This window comes from Osmerus mordax, chromosome 7, assembly GCF_038355195.1.
Source record: "Osmerus mordax isolate fOsmMor3 chromosome 7, fOsmMor3.pri, whole genome shotgun sequence".
In the NCBI taxonomy this organism is placed as follows: Eukaryota; Metazoa; Chordata; class Actinopteri; order Osmeriformes; family Osmeridae; genus Osmerus; species Osmerus mordax.
In genome coordinates this window covers 12,464,023-12,481,559 of record NC_090056.1, presented here as the reverse complement: position 1 = coordinate 12,481,559, position 17,537 = coordinate 12,464,023, and the positions used below count along the sequence as shown (strand labels likewise).

Below are 17,537 nucleotides of genomic sequence, written 5' to 3'. Positions count from 1 at the left end.
TGAGATAGAGAGGGAGGAGAGTGGATAGACTTCAGTAATAGAGTTTCTGTCTCTCATCGCCCCTCAGACTCTGTCCACCCATCTCATGAATAATTAATGAGCTACTCACACCCCCCTCCTCACCATAATTCCGTGTTTGCTAACAGCCTCTCTCTTCAAGCAGGCAATTAAATTTAGTCTACAAGTTCATTTTCAGTTTTCAGAATAGGATTTCCAAAACGGAAGCAGAAATTACTTGACAGTAACATCAGGGATCTGACATTAGAACACTGGTCATATTCTTGTGTTCTGATTCAGTCTGATTGCTGGGTAACCCAGACAGTTTATACATTAAAGCTGAGCAAAACAAGTTTCCTTGTTTGCTTGAGTCCCACACTGAATTCATTCATTATTACAATAAACGAAACAAATCAGTCCATGAGGAAACACCATTCCGCCCATGTTCTGCCTTCTGATGGTTATGATGACATCAATGTTGTGGGCCTTATTGTTGGCTGCTGTAAATTAGAGAACAGAGTATGAATGCAATGTTTGTCTCTCTTGTATTAATTTTCATGCCCCACAACTGTCATGTGACATTCTAACAATGGCTGTTCCGAGAAAGGAAGAACTACAGAGAACATGTAACACTGATGTTGATACTTTTTCATGTCCTGTTCACAGTGTGTGTTACAGGAAATCCTAGAATGTAACATCAGTCAGACCTAGGCCTGCTGAAAGGGCAGAGGTCATTGCCATACAGCTGAGAATCCTGAAGAAAAAAGAAAAGCTTTCTTTTCTAGAAACAGCACCCAAGACCCATGAGAGGGTGTAGCCGTGGGAGACAAAAGCTGTCTCAAACCACTCCACATAGCTCTGAACTGTGTGGGCGTCCAGGAATCCATACACACAACTGCAGCATAGCAGCACCCGACCTGCATGTATAAGCATTCATGTACTCTACCCTCACAATGCTGCATAAAGACGTTATGCCACACAGACACACAGAGAACAGCAAAAATGTAGGTTTTCCCACATGTGCTGTTTAAAATTAAAACTATGTATGGTAGCTATGTAAACTAAAGGTTAGACTTCAATTCCAAACTGGCCTCTGTCAGGTAGAGTCAATGTACTGTGTACCAGTCACACAGCACACATTAACTCTGCAGAGAGGGATTCCAAAGGTGCAGTGGACACCCAGACCAGCCTCCATAAGTAGCCTACAGAGATGTAGTCCATTCAGACCCTGCTGCTATCACACACGAGAGTCCTGTCGATCAGAACACAGCTAGAGTTTAATCAACCACTCATACTTGCCAGCCAGCTAGCCTCTCTCCCCCCCCCCCCCCTCCCCCCAACAGAGCATCATCCTCAATATGACTGACACAGAGACCTCGAGTTGCCTCACACAGGAAACAAAAGCAGGGCAGTATGTTCAACCACTTGGGTCCTGGCATGGTCTTTCTCAGGGCCGTATTATACTGGGGCAGCTCGGCTTGGCAGGGGGCAGGGAGCAGGGAGCAGTGCCATGCACCAGACTGCACAGTAGATGACTGGCAGACAGAGGCAGCTCCTGGAGGACAAGAAGGTCTCTATGCCTGCAGGTCCCCCCTGGAACGTGTGCCCAGGCCTGGGCAGGAGCAGATTGCATGTGGGAGGGCTCCTCCACACTGGCTAACTGTTCAGGCTCAGACAGGAGCAGTCACTCCCCTGTAGGGACACTGCGTCAGGGAGGACAGGGGTGGTGAGCACTGCAGCATTCCCCTAGAGCAGGGTCAACAGCATCCACTGGACACAAAGGTCTTCTTTGAAGATATCATCTGGTGTATGCAAATTCTCAACTGATACCATGTCACTTGATTGCAGTGATGTAAAATTAACTTACATCATTATTAATTAACCAAAAATATATAATTATTAAAAAAACTTTCCTGTAGCATGTAATTCCATCTAAATTGAAAAACTATGATGTACAGTACATGTTAGAAATGTTTCACCGAAGCACCAACATCTAACAATACATGCATCTAAAATCTGAAAGGGGAGTCTTGGAAACAAAACCAAACAATACTGAGTATTCACTCAGAAAACTGCTCATTCAGAGAGAAACCCACCCTTTTCTCAATGGAGTGTGAGATCAGCAAAAGGTTGACTCATCCTGTGCCCTCCTTATTCTGCCAGAGAGCTCCCACAGTTACAAGACATCTTCACGTGGTGATAGTTACAGCGTCATGTCATACACACAGAGTTCTTGCAGTGCATCCATTGAAGTTCCTACCGACCACATACCGAATGTTGTCAAGGATGATTCTACAAGGACAGAAGTGAAAGAGAATGAGTTCATACCTGATTTCTGGTTGCAGATATGTTTAGATTTGTAGTCTTTCTCCGGGAGTTTAAGCTGTGTGGCTCTCACACTGTAACAGCCACTGCTCTTGCCTGTGGATGGATGCTCTGTGTGTGCCCTCACTCCATCATGCTGCTGCAGGTGAACGGGAGCCTCAGAAACAGTGACAGGTGATATCAGTATCTCATGAGGGTGTTACGATAACCTTCCGAGCACTGATCACACGACTCGTGAACTGGGGCTCGAGTGCCCACAATAATACGTCCTTTGTGAAACCTAAACATAACGTCATCTCCACTGTCCAACGCCAATAGGACTTGAATAAACAACTTTGACTGAATAGTGATAAATAACACATCTAATTGTACAGCAATCAAACCAAACTTTGGAAGTAAAGTATATTTCAGAAACGTCTATGTAATTTTGACTTTTGTTATCCTTGCTGTTGTTCTGGAGTGGTAGGCGGGGGGGTTGGACAGGCTACGGACCTTGTGTCTTCTCTCTGGCTGGCACAGACACACTCACCCTCTCACAAAGCTGCTCTGTCTCCAACACAGAGTGTCTTTGACAGTGTCCAGGCAGGCCATTGCCCCAGGACTCAGGCTGATGTTAACCCCTAACACTGGAGTAGTGGAAAAACACAACTTAGGGCTTATTCACTCCTTTTCAGCTGATCAGCAATTACATCACCAGCACAGGTCTGACCATTTATTTGTAGTAACTGAAATGTAAGAGAATTAAACTTAACTGAGGACTTAACTGTGAAATGATCTTAACAGAGGTCGTCTGTGATTTCACATTGAGTGTGTATAGCACGGCTCCAAATAATAAATAAACTGAATCTAACTATGGAAAGATGGGGTCCTCATGACGAAAGACACAGCAAACTTCAGCACAGAGTGTGAAAATAAATACAGTTTATTTAGAACATTTCTACAGTCACAAATACATAATATTTAATGAGTTCATAAAATCCACCATTATGGAGAATGGCCACAAGTGCCAGGTCAAGCACTTATATTTACAGTAAATTCATTAGCCTTGCATTGCAAAAAGGAGGGCATACAGTCACTTTTACCACAATATTACATTATGACAATATGATTCAGATGGAACTACAACCCTCTGATATTCTTTCAAATGTGTCAATGACACATGCAAAGAGTAAAGGTCTGTGTGGTTCCAGTATACATGTTTCAAACAGGCACTAGTAACTTCATAAAAAACTAATATAAGACTAAATGAGAATTTGTGAGTTTATATGTGAGTAAGATTGAGCATACATGTGTACAGTATTTGTTAACTCACACCCAGCTCTGCTTCATCTCCCAGGCCCGCTCACTGAGCCAGTCCTTGGTTTGGGCCATGGCTGTGCGCTCAGCCCCTAGCACCAAGCACAGTCTGGCCAGCTTGGGTTTGTTCCTCCCCAGGTACAGCTGAGTGTCTGCCTGCAGCTGGTCCAGGGCCCCCGGTCGGCTCTCATCCAGGGAGACCTCAGCACTCAGCATGGGGTTGAAGCGAAAGTAGACGTCTGGGGCCAGCAGGTCATCCAGCAGGGTGTGGACCCCCTCGGTGTCTGTGGCGCTGTAGATCAGGGTGCTGATCTTGGCTCGGAGGCTGGTGGATGTGGTGGGGCCCCTCTTGGCGTTGTCAAAGCGGCCGGTGCCCAGTGACAACACACACTGGAAAGGCTGGTTGGGCCACAGCAGACGGCTCTCGTGGACAGCCAGGGCACATGGGTTGTTAAGGATGATCCCCCCATCCTTAAAAAAAGACCACAATCTGAGATCCAATCCAAGGGTGTCTTTGGCCCTGAACCACTGCAGACTCAACCAAAACGAGCTATTGGAAGTGAAGAGTACAAGCCAGTCCTCCTACCTGGTGGATGTCACTGTGTAGGGGGAACTCCTGGAAGTACCCTGGGGCGGCTGAGGATGCCCGGACTGCCTGCCACATCCGGTACCCAGAACCCCCTGCGTAGCGGCTGAGACGTCCCGGGGAATGATTGTAGTTCCGGAAGATGAACGGCTTGGGACTGGTTCCCCAGTTCACCACGGCACTGACAGCTGACACCTGGATACGCACAGACAATGGGGACACTTTTAGTGCATATAGAGCATGGCTCCCATTGATTTCATCATGCATGAAATCCCTTGTGTGTCCGCTAGAGGGTGCTAACAATATATTCACCTTTGGGCTTAACTCATCCCTGGCTGTTTTAATCAGGACTTTCTCTCCCATCTTCTCACTGGGGAAGGTCAGAGACAAAGTATACCTTTAGAAAATAAATGTCCAGGCTGACTACAGCGCTCTCAGTCAAATTCTACCTGAAATGTCATCAGAGCCCATGCAAGGCTGGACTGATCTGTAGTCCTACCGGAGTATCATCTCCCAGGTCTCGGTGCTGTAGTAGGAGTGACTCCAGCCCATCTTCATGGTACCCACCAGGGGGTTCTGACGGAATACATCTGACCCGAAGCGACGGTACATTTCTTCACACTCCTCCAGAGAGAAACGAGCCAGGCCCAACATGAAGGCCAGAACCGCCCCTGTACACACGCACACACACACACAGAACATATTCATCCAGTTTCAAACTTACACTTACAAAATTATATAAATCTTGATCTACTGTCACATGTATGTCCTCACCTGTGCTCACTCCACAGATGTAGTCAAACAGCTGGTGCACCTGCTTGCCTGTCTCTGCCTCCAGCTGCTTCAGAACCTGCAAGGGCACCACCCCTCTGGATGAGGCACACAGGAAGAATATTTGAGAGGACAAGCCTAAATGGCATTTATAGGTACAGAAACAGGACAAATAAAGTTTCCAGATTGGAAAGACAGTCAGGCTTCTGTTACCTTGTGCCACCACCATCAATTGACAGCACTCTTATTCCACGACCTTTGACCGGATCTATATAGCCAATCAGAGCCAGGCTTTCTCTTATGACGCTCTGAAGATCCTGGTTGTCTCTGTGGCTACGTCTTTGTCTTAACAGCTTAACAGCAGTTTTCTCCTGAAAATACAATGAGGTGTATTAGATGGCCCATAATCACATTGTATAAAGCTGACATTGTGAGGTGTCTGAGTGACTGCATGAAAGCTCCGGGGTACCTGCCACACTACCAGTTTGCAAGCAGGGTGTTTGATGAGGTGTCTGTTGAGCTCCTTGACGCAGGTGGTGAAGGCGTCTGGAGATAATGAATGTCCCAGACTCCCCACCAGGGCTCGTGTCTGCTCCTCTGCCTGGTTCCTGCTCATCACCACCTGTGGACAGAAGACACCTCTTGACAGTCACAATCAGAGGCAATGACACATTTCTGCCACGGACATCATTATCTTATTAATCCAATGACACACACACACTGGCATCTGAGTAGCTTGGATGGTAGTTGTTATTTAACACTGACTGTGTTAAGGGTGACTCACCCTTCTATTTATTGACGCTTCTGAGTGTGCAGTAGTAGTTTTGGCAGTTTTATTGAGGTATCCCCCTAGCAGGTTAGGGATGGCAGTACTTGGTTGGCGGAAGCAGTCCATGAAGGACACAGCCTTTTGTTTCTGAGAGGCAGCAGATTTGGTCTCCATTTCTTCGTCCTGCTGCCTGTATTCTTCTTCTTGTTCCTCCTTCAAGGCACCTTGACCTTTAAAATACCGGTTCACATGATTGGCCATTTGTGCATAGCTCTCTCCAAAGCTGGTTGATATGCTGCTGGTATGGAACAAGCCTGGAGATTGAGGACGGAGTATGTGTTCCTCCTGCTTCGGTTCTAACGGGAGAGTTTTATTCCCGAGGTCAGCATGTGCAGAAAATTGCTGTTGGTAAGTCAGCCTGCTTTGCACACGATTGATGCCAGTATGTTCTCTCTGTTGAGGCTTAGGTTCAGTTTCGTCTGAGACTTTAGCTCCAAAGTACCTGTTGATATGTTTGGAAAAGTGAAGGTAGCCCTCGTCCCAGTTACAGGGGACATCATCACTGTCGATAGTGGAGCTCAGGACTGGTGCTGCACTGGTCTCCAACTGGGCATGTTCAGTTCCCTTCATATTCTCATCATGACTTCTCATTAATATTCTCATCCTCTGTCTCCGGGTTGATCCCCTGTGTGAAGCCAGATTATTCTGCGTGTCCTGCATCTGGACAGCCAGAGCAGGAGCCTTGGAGAACACTGAGTTAATGTGATGAGCTACATAATTGTAGCTCTCCCCAAACCTGGTGGCCAGGGAGCTTGGGTGAAACAACTGCAGCCCAGAATATATCTGGCCCTTTGTGCCTATCTCAGTCGAACTCTCTGAGGGTCTCTGGCTCTCTTCACACATTATAGTCTGTGTTGAGTCCCTGTCCTCCATTTGGCTTCTCTCTCTGGCTAACCGGTTACTAGGAACACGTCTCTGAGCCCTGCTCACACGCTCTGGAGTTGGGGAGGCAAGGCAAGCATTCACAGCACCAGGAGAAACCGAGACATTCTTTTCCTTGAAATAACTATTTATATGACTGGAGAGGCGGATAAAAGATTCTCCCAGACGGACTCCCAACATACTCAGCTGGAATGCTGTTTGGCTTTCCTCGTACACTCCGATAGGTGCCTCAGCTTTGACAGCACCCCTCCCAGAGGTTGAACAGTATCGGAGAGCCTGGGTATGCTGTATTCCTCTTGAGCCATTCCTGAGAAGGTGGCCAGGGGCGATGCCCAGATATCTAGGTTTTAACCTGGAAGTCTTAGCAGGGCCTCTTCTAATAGCACTAATATGGAGAGGGGAGGACAGCAGGGAGTTGGCACTGATATCCTGGGAGAGGGGGGTCTTAGCCAGGTGGGGAAGGGTTCTAAGGATGGTGATAATGTACCTGAGCTTGCAGTACAGTCTTATCGTCCGCCCTCCCAGGGGACTCACACACAGGCTTGGGTTGAGGTAGCGACCCATCTTTGGCCTTGGTGTAAAAGGCTGTAAACAAAAGCAACTGAAACGGGGATAGGAACTGGGGCTGTACTGGCTTAGGCCACAGTATTACATTCATCTGGCACCTAGGAAATACAAGAATACAAACTAGTTACACATAATAATAAAAAAACATATTCACTGGTCAACAGAACAATAGCACAGATATATCAATCTCTAAAAAGCAGGAAAAACAACCTGTCCGATACATGTCCCTCCACCAGGACAGCAAAACAATTCCTCCCAAGCCCATGCCTGACTGGAACACAAGCACATTTACCTGCCACAACAACTCCCTTTAAGGGATGGCTTTAGGAGGAGGAGTTAGTCACATTGTTTACAAAGATCTACAATGTATCCTTGATTTATGTGAATCAAATCTCATCACAATCCTGTGACATGATGCCATGTTAAATGCTAGTAATCAATCTAGTCTGGCGAGTATTGTAATGGGCAACAAAACAGCCCTTACTCAACATACTTTATACAGAAGATATACCCATCATTTGAAGCTGGAATCTGAGTAGAGCAGATTGCTCTGACTTTAGGATTGTCTACACTACTTTTGAGAGAAAGAGATAACATAATTACTCAACCTCTAACGACTCTAATTCAACATGAAATGATAATAACAATCCACAAAGTAGACAAAAAATCTGCATCGATTATGGAAATGTACATGTTCCTACTACATTTTAGTTACTGTGAAATGCACTGTAACTGTAAAACATTTGTCAATAAAAACACAAATAGTAGACCACCTCTGGAAGGTCATAGCTTGTTCATGGAAACTTGGGAAACATTTCCTGAGTGAACCATAAGAAAAAGATTTACCTTAAACACAAAATCCTCCCGTGCTGTCTGTCCGTCGTTATTCTTCTCTTTGATTCTTGTAACAAATTCAGGTCCTGGTTTGATATCTATTAAACCACTTCCAAAGTACAGTGCAGACACTGTTTTGATACCTAATCCTATACAACCTTCCTGCAGGATCTTAATCCTATTGGCTGTCTTGAACTGTGGGCCGGGCATGTCAGCCCTCCAACTGACCAATCCTCTGGCTAAGATCACTGCTTAAGGTCATCTGCTGTCACCTCTTTCCGCTAAACGCAAAGTAAATCTAAAATTAGGCCCGGGGAAGATAACTGGAGGGCTTCAAATAAGGTAGAAATGTCATTGACGTACATAGACCACATCCAGGCTGACTTCATTCTACAAAATGTTCTAGACAGACTATGGTGTCAGGTGAATACATTTCATTGAGTTTCCTAGAAGGAAATGTGTATATTTCACTGTGGCATCCCCCATCAGTTAATGGTTTATGGCCTTAGCATTATGTTAAATATATTCACTACATTTGTAAATATACATGTCCAACCACACCGACAACAGCCTGAAACATATTAAGCTTTTAACTTTGACGCTTGTTTTTGTGTCAACAAAATATACTTTAAAATAGACGTGCCCCATGCCACAATGATCCGTGTTTGGTAAACAACACAAATCACTCAGCAAGTCTTGCCTCGTGCCTAAGGTTAGGCACGTCCTGTCCTTAGTACAGTACTGAGATAATTTGTTGTATAAACATGGGGACGGTAAGAGATTATAAATTGAATTACACAACACAAAGCACATACTTCATGGAGATTTAAATAATGTTTACTAGATGAAATACTATGAATAAGCAACTGAACGCACAAAACACCAACAAAGGTCTGCACATTTTCTTAAGATATATTATTGCATTTGATGTCAACCGTCTCAAACAACATCCAATCTAAAGAGTCTGAAGGAACATTCTTAACCCTGTAAGACACCTTGTTGTAATATTACAACGTCACCTTTAGCTCTCCAAATAACACATTTGCAAAAAAAAAATTGGGGAAAGGCCACATTTACATGGCCATTGGGTCTTATCCCACAAACTTTCCTGAAGTGAATCTCCTCACTTACAATTTAAAGTCTGCCATATTGTAGCACGTTCCCTGTGCAAATCCATGTCTGTACAGTGACATCTAGTGGCAACTTCAGGTTTCACAGTGTTCAGATAGACTAGAATTGGATGTGTTTCTGACAAGCTGTAACACTCAGTTCTATTTAGTGGTAACTTGACCATAAAGTCTTAAGGCTTTTAACCCTTGTGCTGCCTTCGGGTCACATGACCCAAAGGTTCATAACGAACCATCGTTGTGTTTACCCAATTTTACCCAATACATAAACAAATAAAAATTATTTTATTTTAACCTTCGCAATGTGGGGGGTCTGAGACAGCCCAACGGTTAAAAGAAAATGCTTCACTTTGTTTTTGTATGCGATAAAGTTGTCGCAATACGACGGTGGGTCACAAAGACTGATGGGTCAGAATGACCCGAAGATAACACAAGGGAGGCTTTCCTCCATGGGACCATTTTTTCATATTCACTTCCTGTTAAGGTTTCAAGGCTCTTTCTTTACACAGCGTCCTGAGGAGCATTCGTCACGTCCAGTCCACTTCAGACGATTTCTGGCAAAGATGGCATAGCTTTTGTCCATGAACGGTTTGACAAGTGGCCACATCAGGATGCGCCCCAGCCAGCCTAGACCCACAGCAGTGTACATCACTTTGAAAGCTGGGACTCCATGTTGAACCTGCAAGAGGATTATGGGACCACCTGAGTAATAGTGCCATCCAGAGAAATAGAGCACATTAAGTCTAATATTGTCTGTACATCATTGCTGTCAGAAGCTCTTTAAGACATTGCTGTAGACCTGTATTAAAGACTGCAGTGGGAAATGTATCAACTAATGTGTCAATAATATACCTACATTATTCACAAGTTAATAAGATGCTAGTAACAGAATAGTAGTCCGTAAAGGGGCATTTTGAGATACCTTATTGTTTCCATCAATTACTGTCATTTCTTTCATTGCCATCTCATAGCTGATTCCTTGATACTTCACTTGATCATAACCTGGAAGCGAGATGTCCACAAAATCAACTTTGCTTGGCCTGTTCCTCTGTAGATACTGTAGGAATCTGATCTCTTTCACACATATGGGGCACTCTCCATCATACAACACCTGTCATACAGAATCAAAACAATATGGGCAAATTGTTAAAAACATTACTGGACTACTTAACCTTGAAAAAGTACCCGTGTTTCCCCACATGATAGTCCACCAGGGATACTACATTAACCAGTGATTTGTAAACCAATGACGTACCAAAACAGTAGGTTTGCTAACACGCAAACATCAAACAGATTTAATATGTAGGCCTAGATAGTACTTTGTAGAAATGTTATGTTATCTTATAGAACGTCCACAGCTTTTATGGAAATTATGTAGCCTATGACGGTATGCAGGATTTAGCAAATTTGGGAAACAAAGGAGATACAGGTTTTGGTGCATTGCTTACCTTGACACCAGCAGAGTCAGTGGAGAAAGTCCCATGAAAACAGGGTATTCGCGCATTACCAACCGTTACCCTGAAATTAAATTGATGCCTGGCAATTCTCACCAAAGCCAAAGACCTCCTCACGTTGGAGAGTAGGAGCATTTTGTCTGTAGACTAGCCCGACATTGAACGGCTAAACACAAGCGTTACAAAACTGGTTAGTAACGTCAGCTACGTGAAATGATCCACATTAGAACACAAGCAGGCAAAACTACACTGTACTGATTCTTTTTCAAGAGCTAGCTAATGCTAATGGGTATAATACCATAGACTGTGGTTAAAACTAGTATTTTACATTAACCAAAGGGCTACACAGCCCTTTGGTTTACAGGCCACTCATACTGGGATTTGTAGTCCAATACCAATTTGTTGCCTGTAACATGAACTACAAGACGAGAATGAGGATCATGAATTATTTCATTAAGTTACGAAGTAAACGGCAGGTGGAAAAAAGGAAAGTGAAGCTCTATTAATAATCTTTATTTTAGGCAATCTCCTCGGTTATTCCCGGTTTCAATCATGTTGGATCTTTAGAGTGAACCTTATGTATTGAACACCTAACCAGTCTTTTTAACCACCTAACCATTTTTCGTGAGTAATATTTTAAAGGATAAAATTTAGCTGGGCCACTTAAAGGCACAATTAAACAATTAAAAGGCAATTAACTGATCTTAAGTTTCTCTAGATAATTCAAGATGACCCATGGGAAATATTGGTTGGGATAGCTGTTGCTATACTATTTGAGCTAAGTCTGACAACCAATCCTACAAGTAAAAGAGAATGTAGGGAGATCACGTCTGCTTCAGAGGTCACAGTCAGAGCCCACGTGCTGAGTTCCCATGAACATTTCAGACGATCTCTGAATGCAAGGTGGATCAGGCATCAGACTGTACTGTTTCAGGCACTGACAAAGGTAAGATACTTACATTTATTATTCCTTGAGTTTTTTCATGACAACTTGTGTAAACAATTACTTGACATTCATGAAATACCAGTGAGTCAACCTGACTTTCATATCTAGCCTACTGGTTCCACAGCTAAACCTTTGGAGGCATCATGCCTCCTGCGGCAACCACCAACCTGGAATACACCCCTCCAGATGGAGGCTGGGGCTGGGCTGTAGTCTTAGGTGCTTTCATCTCTATTGGATTTTCATATGCTTTCCCGAAGTCCCTCACCATCTACTTTAAGGAGATTCAGGAGTATTTTTCTGTGTCCTACAGTGAGATAGCATGGGTGTCCTCAATTATGCTCGCTGCTATGTACGCTGGAGGTAAGTTCCAAATGTGATACAGCTTTATAAAATCGCTGAATGACTATCAATCCTATAGATGCGTATTCTTCTTGAAGTTGAATATGCTTTATTCTGGTAATTGGACATACATGTAATAACCCACTTATCTCTTCTGAAGGTCCTGTGAGCAGTATACTGGTGAACCGCTATGGCAGCAGACCTGTGGTCATGGTTGGTGGCCTTATGGTCGGGATTGCAATGATAGCTGCTTCCTTTGGCCATTCTATAATGCATCTGTATTTGTGTGTTGGAGTAATCGGAGGTATGTATTTTGTTCAATTGTTTTTTTGAAATGTTCACACACTGAAACATGGTTTTCTTGCAATGGGGATTTTATGTTTTAATAATCAGGCACTTGTTTTTTTAGAGAGTTCTTTCTAGTTTTGTATGGGTGGGGCCTGGACAAGGTTGGCCATTTGTAAAGTTCTGTGCTTTTTTTGTACGTCAGAAGGGTTGTATCTTTTCGTGGTGGGGAGGTCAATGCACTAGGGGGCTTTTCCCTCTCTGTGTGTGGTCTCAGGAAACAAGTCAAGGACAGACTGCAGGGGCTTGCTGTTTCCATGTAAAATTACAAAAGGTCATTTTGGGTCTTTGATGCTAGGCTTTGATGCTATGCTTTGAGATATGCGTGGCTTTCCCACATAAAAAACAGATAGTTTTTATCAGATTCAGCATTGATTGAAGTGTCACTGTCAATTTTGTAAATGGCTATGCCAGACACACGGAAGAGTGGCTCTCGGCACGGCAACTAAGCAATAGCGTGTTGAAAGGAATAAAATAAAATAAGAGTTTGCTCATAATTTAACAAGCTCCATTCTCACACCATTGGCAAAAATCGGTTGATCAGTTGTTAATAGGTTTAGGCACAATCTACTAAATCAGCCAGTGAGAACACTGATGATTGGTCGATAATGTAATTCTATCTCTTCTCAGGATTTGGCCTTGCTTTCAACCTACAGCCCTCCCTTACTATCATAGGAAAGTACTTCTTGATTAAAAGGCCAATGGCAAATGGCCTAGCCATGGCAGGTAGCCCAGTTTTCCTCTCCACTCTGGCTCCACTCAACCAGTTCCTGTTTGACAGTTTTGGCTGGAGGGGAAGTTTCCTCATTCTTGGAGCCATTGTCCTTAACTGTTGTGTCGCTGGTGCTCTGATGAGACCAGTCAACGCAAAGAAACAACAAAGTACAACAACCTCAGCTATCTCTAATGGAGCATCACCTGAGAAGAGTTCTGAAGACAACCCCAACACACCATCCACTAGCCTTCTTGGTGAACAAGGAGAGCCACAGAAGAGTGCCTGTGCTGATCAAATGAGCTCATTTATAGATCTCTCTCTCTTCAAACACAGAGGTTTCCTCATCTACCTAGTGGGTAATGTGTTCATGTTTTTTGGCTTCTTTGCGCCAGTGGTTTTCCTGGCCCCATATGCCAAACACAGAGGGATTGATGAGTACTCAGCAGCCTTACTGCTCTCCATTTTTGCCCTAGTAGACATGTTTGCAAGGCCAGGTACTGGTCTGATAGCCAATACCAAGTGGATTAGGCCCAGGATCCAGTACTTTTTCAGCTTTGCTGTAGTGTACAATGGTTTGTGCCACCTTATGTGTCCTCTGTTACCTGGCTACACTGGTCTGGTTGTCTATGCTGTCTTCTTTGGTGTGGCATTTGGCATGGTGTGTGCCTTGCTGTTTGAGGTGCTGATGGATCTAGTTGGAGCACAGAGATTCTCCAGTGCAGTAGGACTTGTCACCATTATTGAGTGTGGCCCTGTTCTTCTTGGCCCTCCAATTGCAGGTGAGTGAATGAAAAAAACAACATGCTTGTTGAAACATATGAGCTATGTAGATTCACTCTTACCAGAAGAATCAATGAGCTACTGTAAGAATGTCTGTTTTGACTGCAGGAGCACTGGTGGACATCTTCATGGACTACAAATACATGTACTATGCATGTGGTGTCATGATGCTCCTGCCAGGTATTTTCCTTTTCATCATGAACTACTTCAACTACCAACGCCTGGACCAGGAGGAGAAGCTGAGGCAGAGCCAGGCTGTGGACATGGGGGCTCCAAAGATGTCTGTTGTGGAGGAGGGAGAAGGGGAAAGTCAAATGAGCCAAGAAGTCTGAATGGCTTGTGTGGAGTGCTGAATTTCCTGGGACTAAACACTGTACAGGTTAATACATTTTTGCCTGTCTGGGAAGAATTTAACATATTGCTCAATAGCAAAGGTTTGGCTATATTATCAAAATATCTCCTAAAGCTGTACAGGATGTGTGTTTTTGAAAAATGTACTGATGTGTTAATACATTTGAGATACTACTTTTCACATGTCAAAAAGAATGAAACGATAAAATGTGATCATCCATGAAATGAAACCAGATCATTTGATAGTACAAGCAGGTTGTTGTATAAAGGCAAACAAATGTATTGTATATTTATTACCAATAGGTGGTGCTAGAGGTTGTTAGAGATTGATCCTCCAACGATAACTAGAAACACTTCTTTGCATCTCTACAGACATATAAAACAACCTCACTGTGTGTAAAAGACTCCCATAAGGTAGGCTTCCGTAGCCTGCAGGCACCAAGTGTTGAGTGATGTGATGATAATATTGTGCCTGGACCCATAAAACTGCAATAAGAGAAACAAATTAACGTGTTATTCAGATCAATGCTCCATTTATTATTATTGTAAAAATGATACAGTACATGATTCCATATAGTTGTCCTGTAATGCAGACGTTATTTACACCTCAAATGACCGTGGAATAGCTTTAAAAAGAAGAACAAATACTTGGAAATAATAATCTAAAAATCTTTTAAACAAGAGTTGTAGCTAGAAAATCTTGGTTTGTGATGTTTAAAATATAAGATACAGTTGGGTGAATACATAGACCCAGGGAATTGTAACATAATTCCATTACCTAGAATAAGGAGAAAAAGTATTTGTTGTGATAAATAAATCACTAATGGACGTGTGGACCACCTCAGCATCTAAACCCTGAGGACATCCTCAGACAAGTTTAACTTGCGGGCAAAAACTGAGAAAGTGAAGGCCTCCAATTAGTAGCAGTCCACATAAGCCCTGTATTATCTCTTTTTTGAACAGCTTGAATGTAATCACATGTACTGAACTAGGACTGATGTCAGTAAATCTGACTTTAATTGAGACCCAGCAGATTGAATCCTGGCAGTTTGATCAATCCTGGGGATGGGTGCCTGTTAGACAGACACATCCACTTTGTGTTGAACACTATTCAATTTTCAGGATGGAGGGTAAATTCTAAGAAATACATGAATTTCACATACGTGAAATTCTGATAAATCTGTTAAAATGCAGCAGCAGCCACATTTTGAAAAAGGAGGACTAACCTGTCTGGATTGGAAAACTGTTTGTCTTTGGGCCAACATCATACGTTTCAGCAATTTCACAACAGGAGAAACGAAGAGTATTGATTTTGACAGAAAGTGTACCCCAACTACTGCACACATGATTTAGATGTATCTAAAGCAGGAAGTGATACTGTTTCCTTCATCCAGCATGATTCTTAATCTCTGCTAATCTTTAACCACTGCAGCAGAACTAATCTGCCTTCACAATGTTTAGACTCTGAGGGAATACCACCCATTCTGCAGCTTTGTAGGTCATAATGCAAGACTGGAACATAAGGCAAGGCTTGGCCAACCATTGATGAAACACAGACACCTTCTTGAGACATGCCACCAAATAGAAGAGTACTGACATGTCACTTTCAGTCAAGCCATTATTCCTTGAAAGATTCATTTGCTATGTTGTCTCTAGACACAGCATGTCCTGCTTTCCTCTATCATAGTTCACTACCCTCCAGTTCTCCATTTGGTAAACATGGAACTGGCTTTCTCAACATGTTAACCATGTTCAGTATACAATCAAAGAAAATATAATGGATTTGGTGACAGGCTGTTTTGAATGTATACATATAAACTGAGAACATTCAGCTTTAAATGAGACAAACCCTAGAGGGCAGAGAGTGCTGCAGAGGCAAAAAACATGACTATTCAGATGTTTTGTCAATACAACTTTTGGTTATGAATTAATTTTTGTCTCTTATATGTTCCACAGCTTCATGGCCATGTACTGTGGGGTGAATTTTCATGTTGTTAGTGTTTTTGACTATCGAGAAATACAAACAGAATCATCATGAAGGCAATATGGTCCATTGTGTAAACCCAGACGAGAAGAGGCCAGAAGAGGAACTCAAACCTCTAACGTCCATACACTAACAACTCAATTATGAGAAATACTTGTTAGAGAAACTGAGAAGCAAAGCAAAAAGACAATGAGAGAAAATGCTACCCCATAATTAATGAATTGTGGAATACATATAATCTTCCAACCATACTTAGTGGGTTTGTTTCATTTTCATGTTCAGACTAAGTCAGTGTGCATTATCATCCAAACACACATTTACCCTACTTTTCAGAGTTGACAAAGCAGTGCCCCTGACCAACATCCTTAATCTGCCACTCAAAATACATTTAGCCTTTGTGAGAACAACTACTTGTCTGAAAAACATAGGATTTAAAGTCTCTCTGTGGCCTATTAAAGTCATTGTTGTACTTTATCAATTCAATGCAGGCAGTTCTGAAAGCTTTTGTGTTTAGGGATGTTCTGGGAGCTGTGATGTGCATGGTTTTGGGATAATGCTTTGGAAGTGTCTGGGATTGAGATTGGTTCACTGTATAATTGTGTAAAATTTGATATGTACAGAAATTTGATTCAGCATAGACAGATAAAGACTGAGTTTTAGAATCACAATCCTGCTTACACACAGACACAAACAAATTAAATTTGTAGCTGAGAAAAAACCCCAACCATAGTTAAGTATGAGGTTGCGTTGTCAGTTTAGCAGACCACATTTGAAGGGCCAATTCGACTTTAGAGATAAAATTGCGAGATTTAATTTTCTTTCTTCTTAATTTGAAACATTGCATCAAATCTAAGATCCCAATCCTCATTTGAAGTCTCCTGAGACAGCTATTCCAGTGGCATGTCCTTTGGGACAGAGACTCCAACATTGGCCAAGACTGAGATGGGCTGGGGCATAGAAAAGGGAGAGGAGCAGAAATAATTACAGGAAGCACTGAGGCGTGTCAGCTTGCCCTTGCCCCAAAGTGAAAAGCAGGATGAGGCATGATGACAAATCAACTGCCAGTCCACACACCCGTCTCTGTCTTAACAGCTGTGTCTTCCCATATCAGGGACCATGTCACATTGAATCTATGCTAGTTTGTTCTGACATTTACTGTACATACTGTACACTTTGGATTAGAAAGCAAACTCTAATGTGTTTAATTTATCAAAAGGACGAGCTAAGATGCACACTTTCTGAAGAAGGCTGATTTGTCTCACTTTTTCAATGTCAGGTATAGAATGAGGAGCATTTGATCAAGCATTTATTGTTCATAAGAGGGTTTGTTTGTGTGCTGCCAGCAATCTTGTCAAGTGGCCGAATCAATACTTAACATTTCAAGGACAGTCTCTCTTGTAAGTGAAAGG

General features: G+C 42.9%; 3 protein-coding genes across 3 annotated transcripts; 1 reads left to right on the top strand and 2 right to left on the bottom strand.

The window, feature by feature from the left end:
- Nucleotides 1–3,226: 3,226 nt before the first annotated feature.
- LOC136945835 (calcium-independent phospholipase A2-gamma-like) lies at nucleotides 3,227–8,176 on the bottom strand. The gene is made up of 9 exons (XM_067239912.1): nucleotides 8,100–8,176; nucleotides 5,760–7,351; nucleotides 5,445–5,597; nucleotides 5,189–5,346; nucleotides 4,979–5,073; nucleotides 4,704–4,875; nucleotides 4,517–4,574; nucleotides 4,205–4,399; nucleotides 3,227–4,089 (listed from the first exon to the last, which is right to left on the bottom strand). Exons 2-9 carry the CDS (start codon nucleotides 7,248–7,250, stop codon nucleotides 3,631–3,633), a joined length of 2,781 nt encoding a protein of 926 aa, XP_067096013.1. The 5' UTR covers nucleotides 7,251–7,351; nucleotides 8,100–8,176; the 3' UTR covers nucleotides 3,227–3,630.
- A 732-nt stretch (nucleotides 8,177–8,908) lies between these two features.
- LOC136946228 (uncharacterized) lies at nucleotides 8,909–11,009 on the bottom strand. The gene is made up of 3 exons (XM_067240506.1): nucleotides 10,663–11,009; nucleotides 10,137–10,325; nucleotides 8,909–9,893 (listed from the first exon to the last, which is right to left on the bottom strand). Exons 1-3 carry the CDS (start codon nucleotides 10,801–10,803, stop codon nucleotides 9,702–9,704), a joined length of 522 nt encoding a protein of 173 aa, XP_067096607.1. The 5' UTR covers nucleotides 10,804–11,009; the 3' UTR covers nucleotides 8,909–9,701.
- Nucleotides 11,010–11,757: 748 nt separating this feature from the next.
- Nucleotides 11,758–14,125, top strand: LOC136945861 (monocarboxylate transporter 2-like). Its single transcript, XM_067239950.1, has 4 exons — nucleotides 11,758–11,974; nucleotides 12,114–12,257; nucleotides 12,929–13,792; nucleotides 13,902–14,125. Exons 1-4 carry the CDS (start codon nucleotides 11,758–11,760, stop codon nucleotides 14,123–14,125), a joined length of 1,449 nt encoding a protein of 482 aa, XP_067096051.1.
- Nucleotides 14,126–17,537: the final 3,412 nt, after the last annotated feature.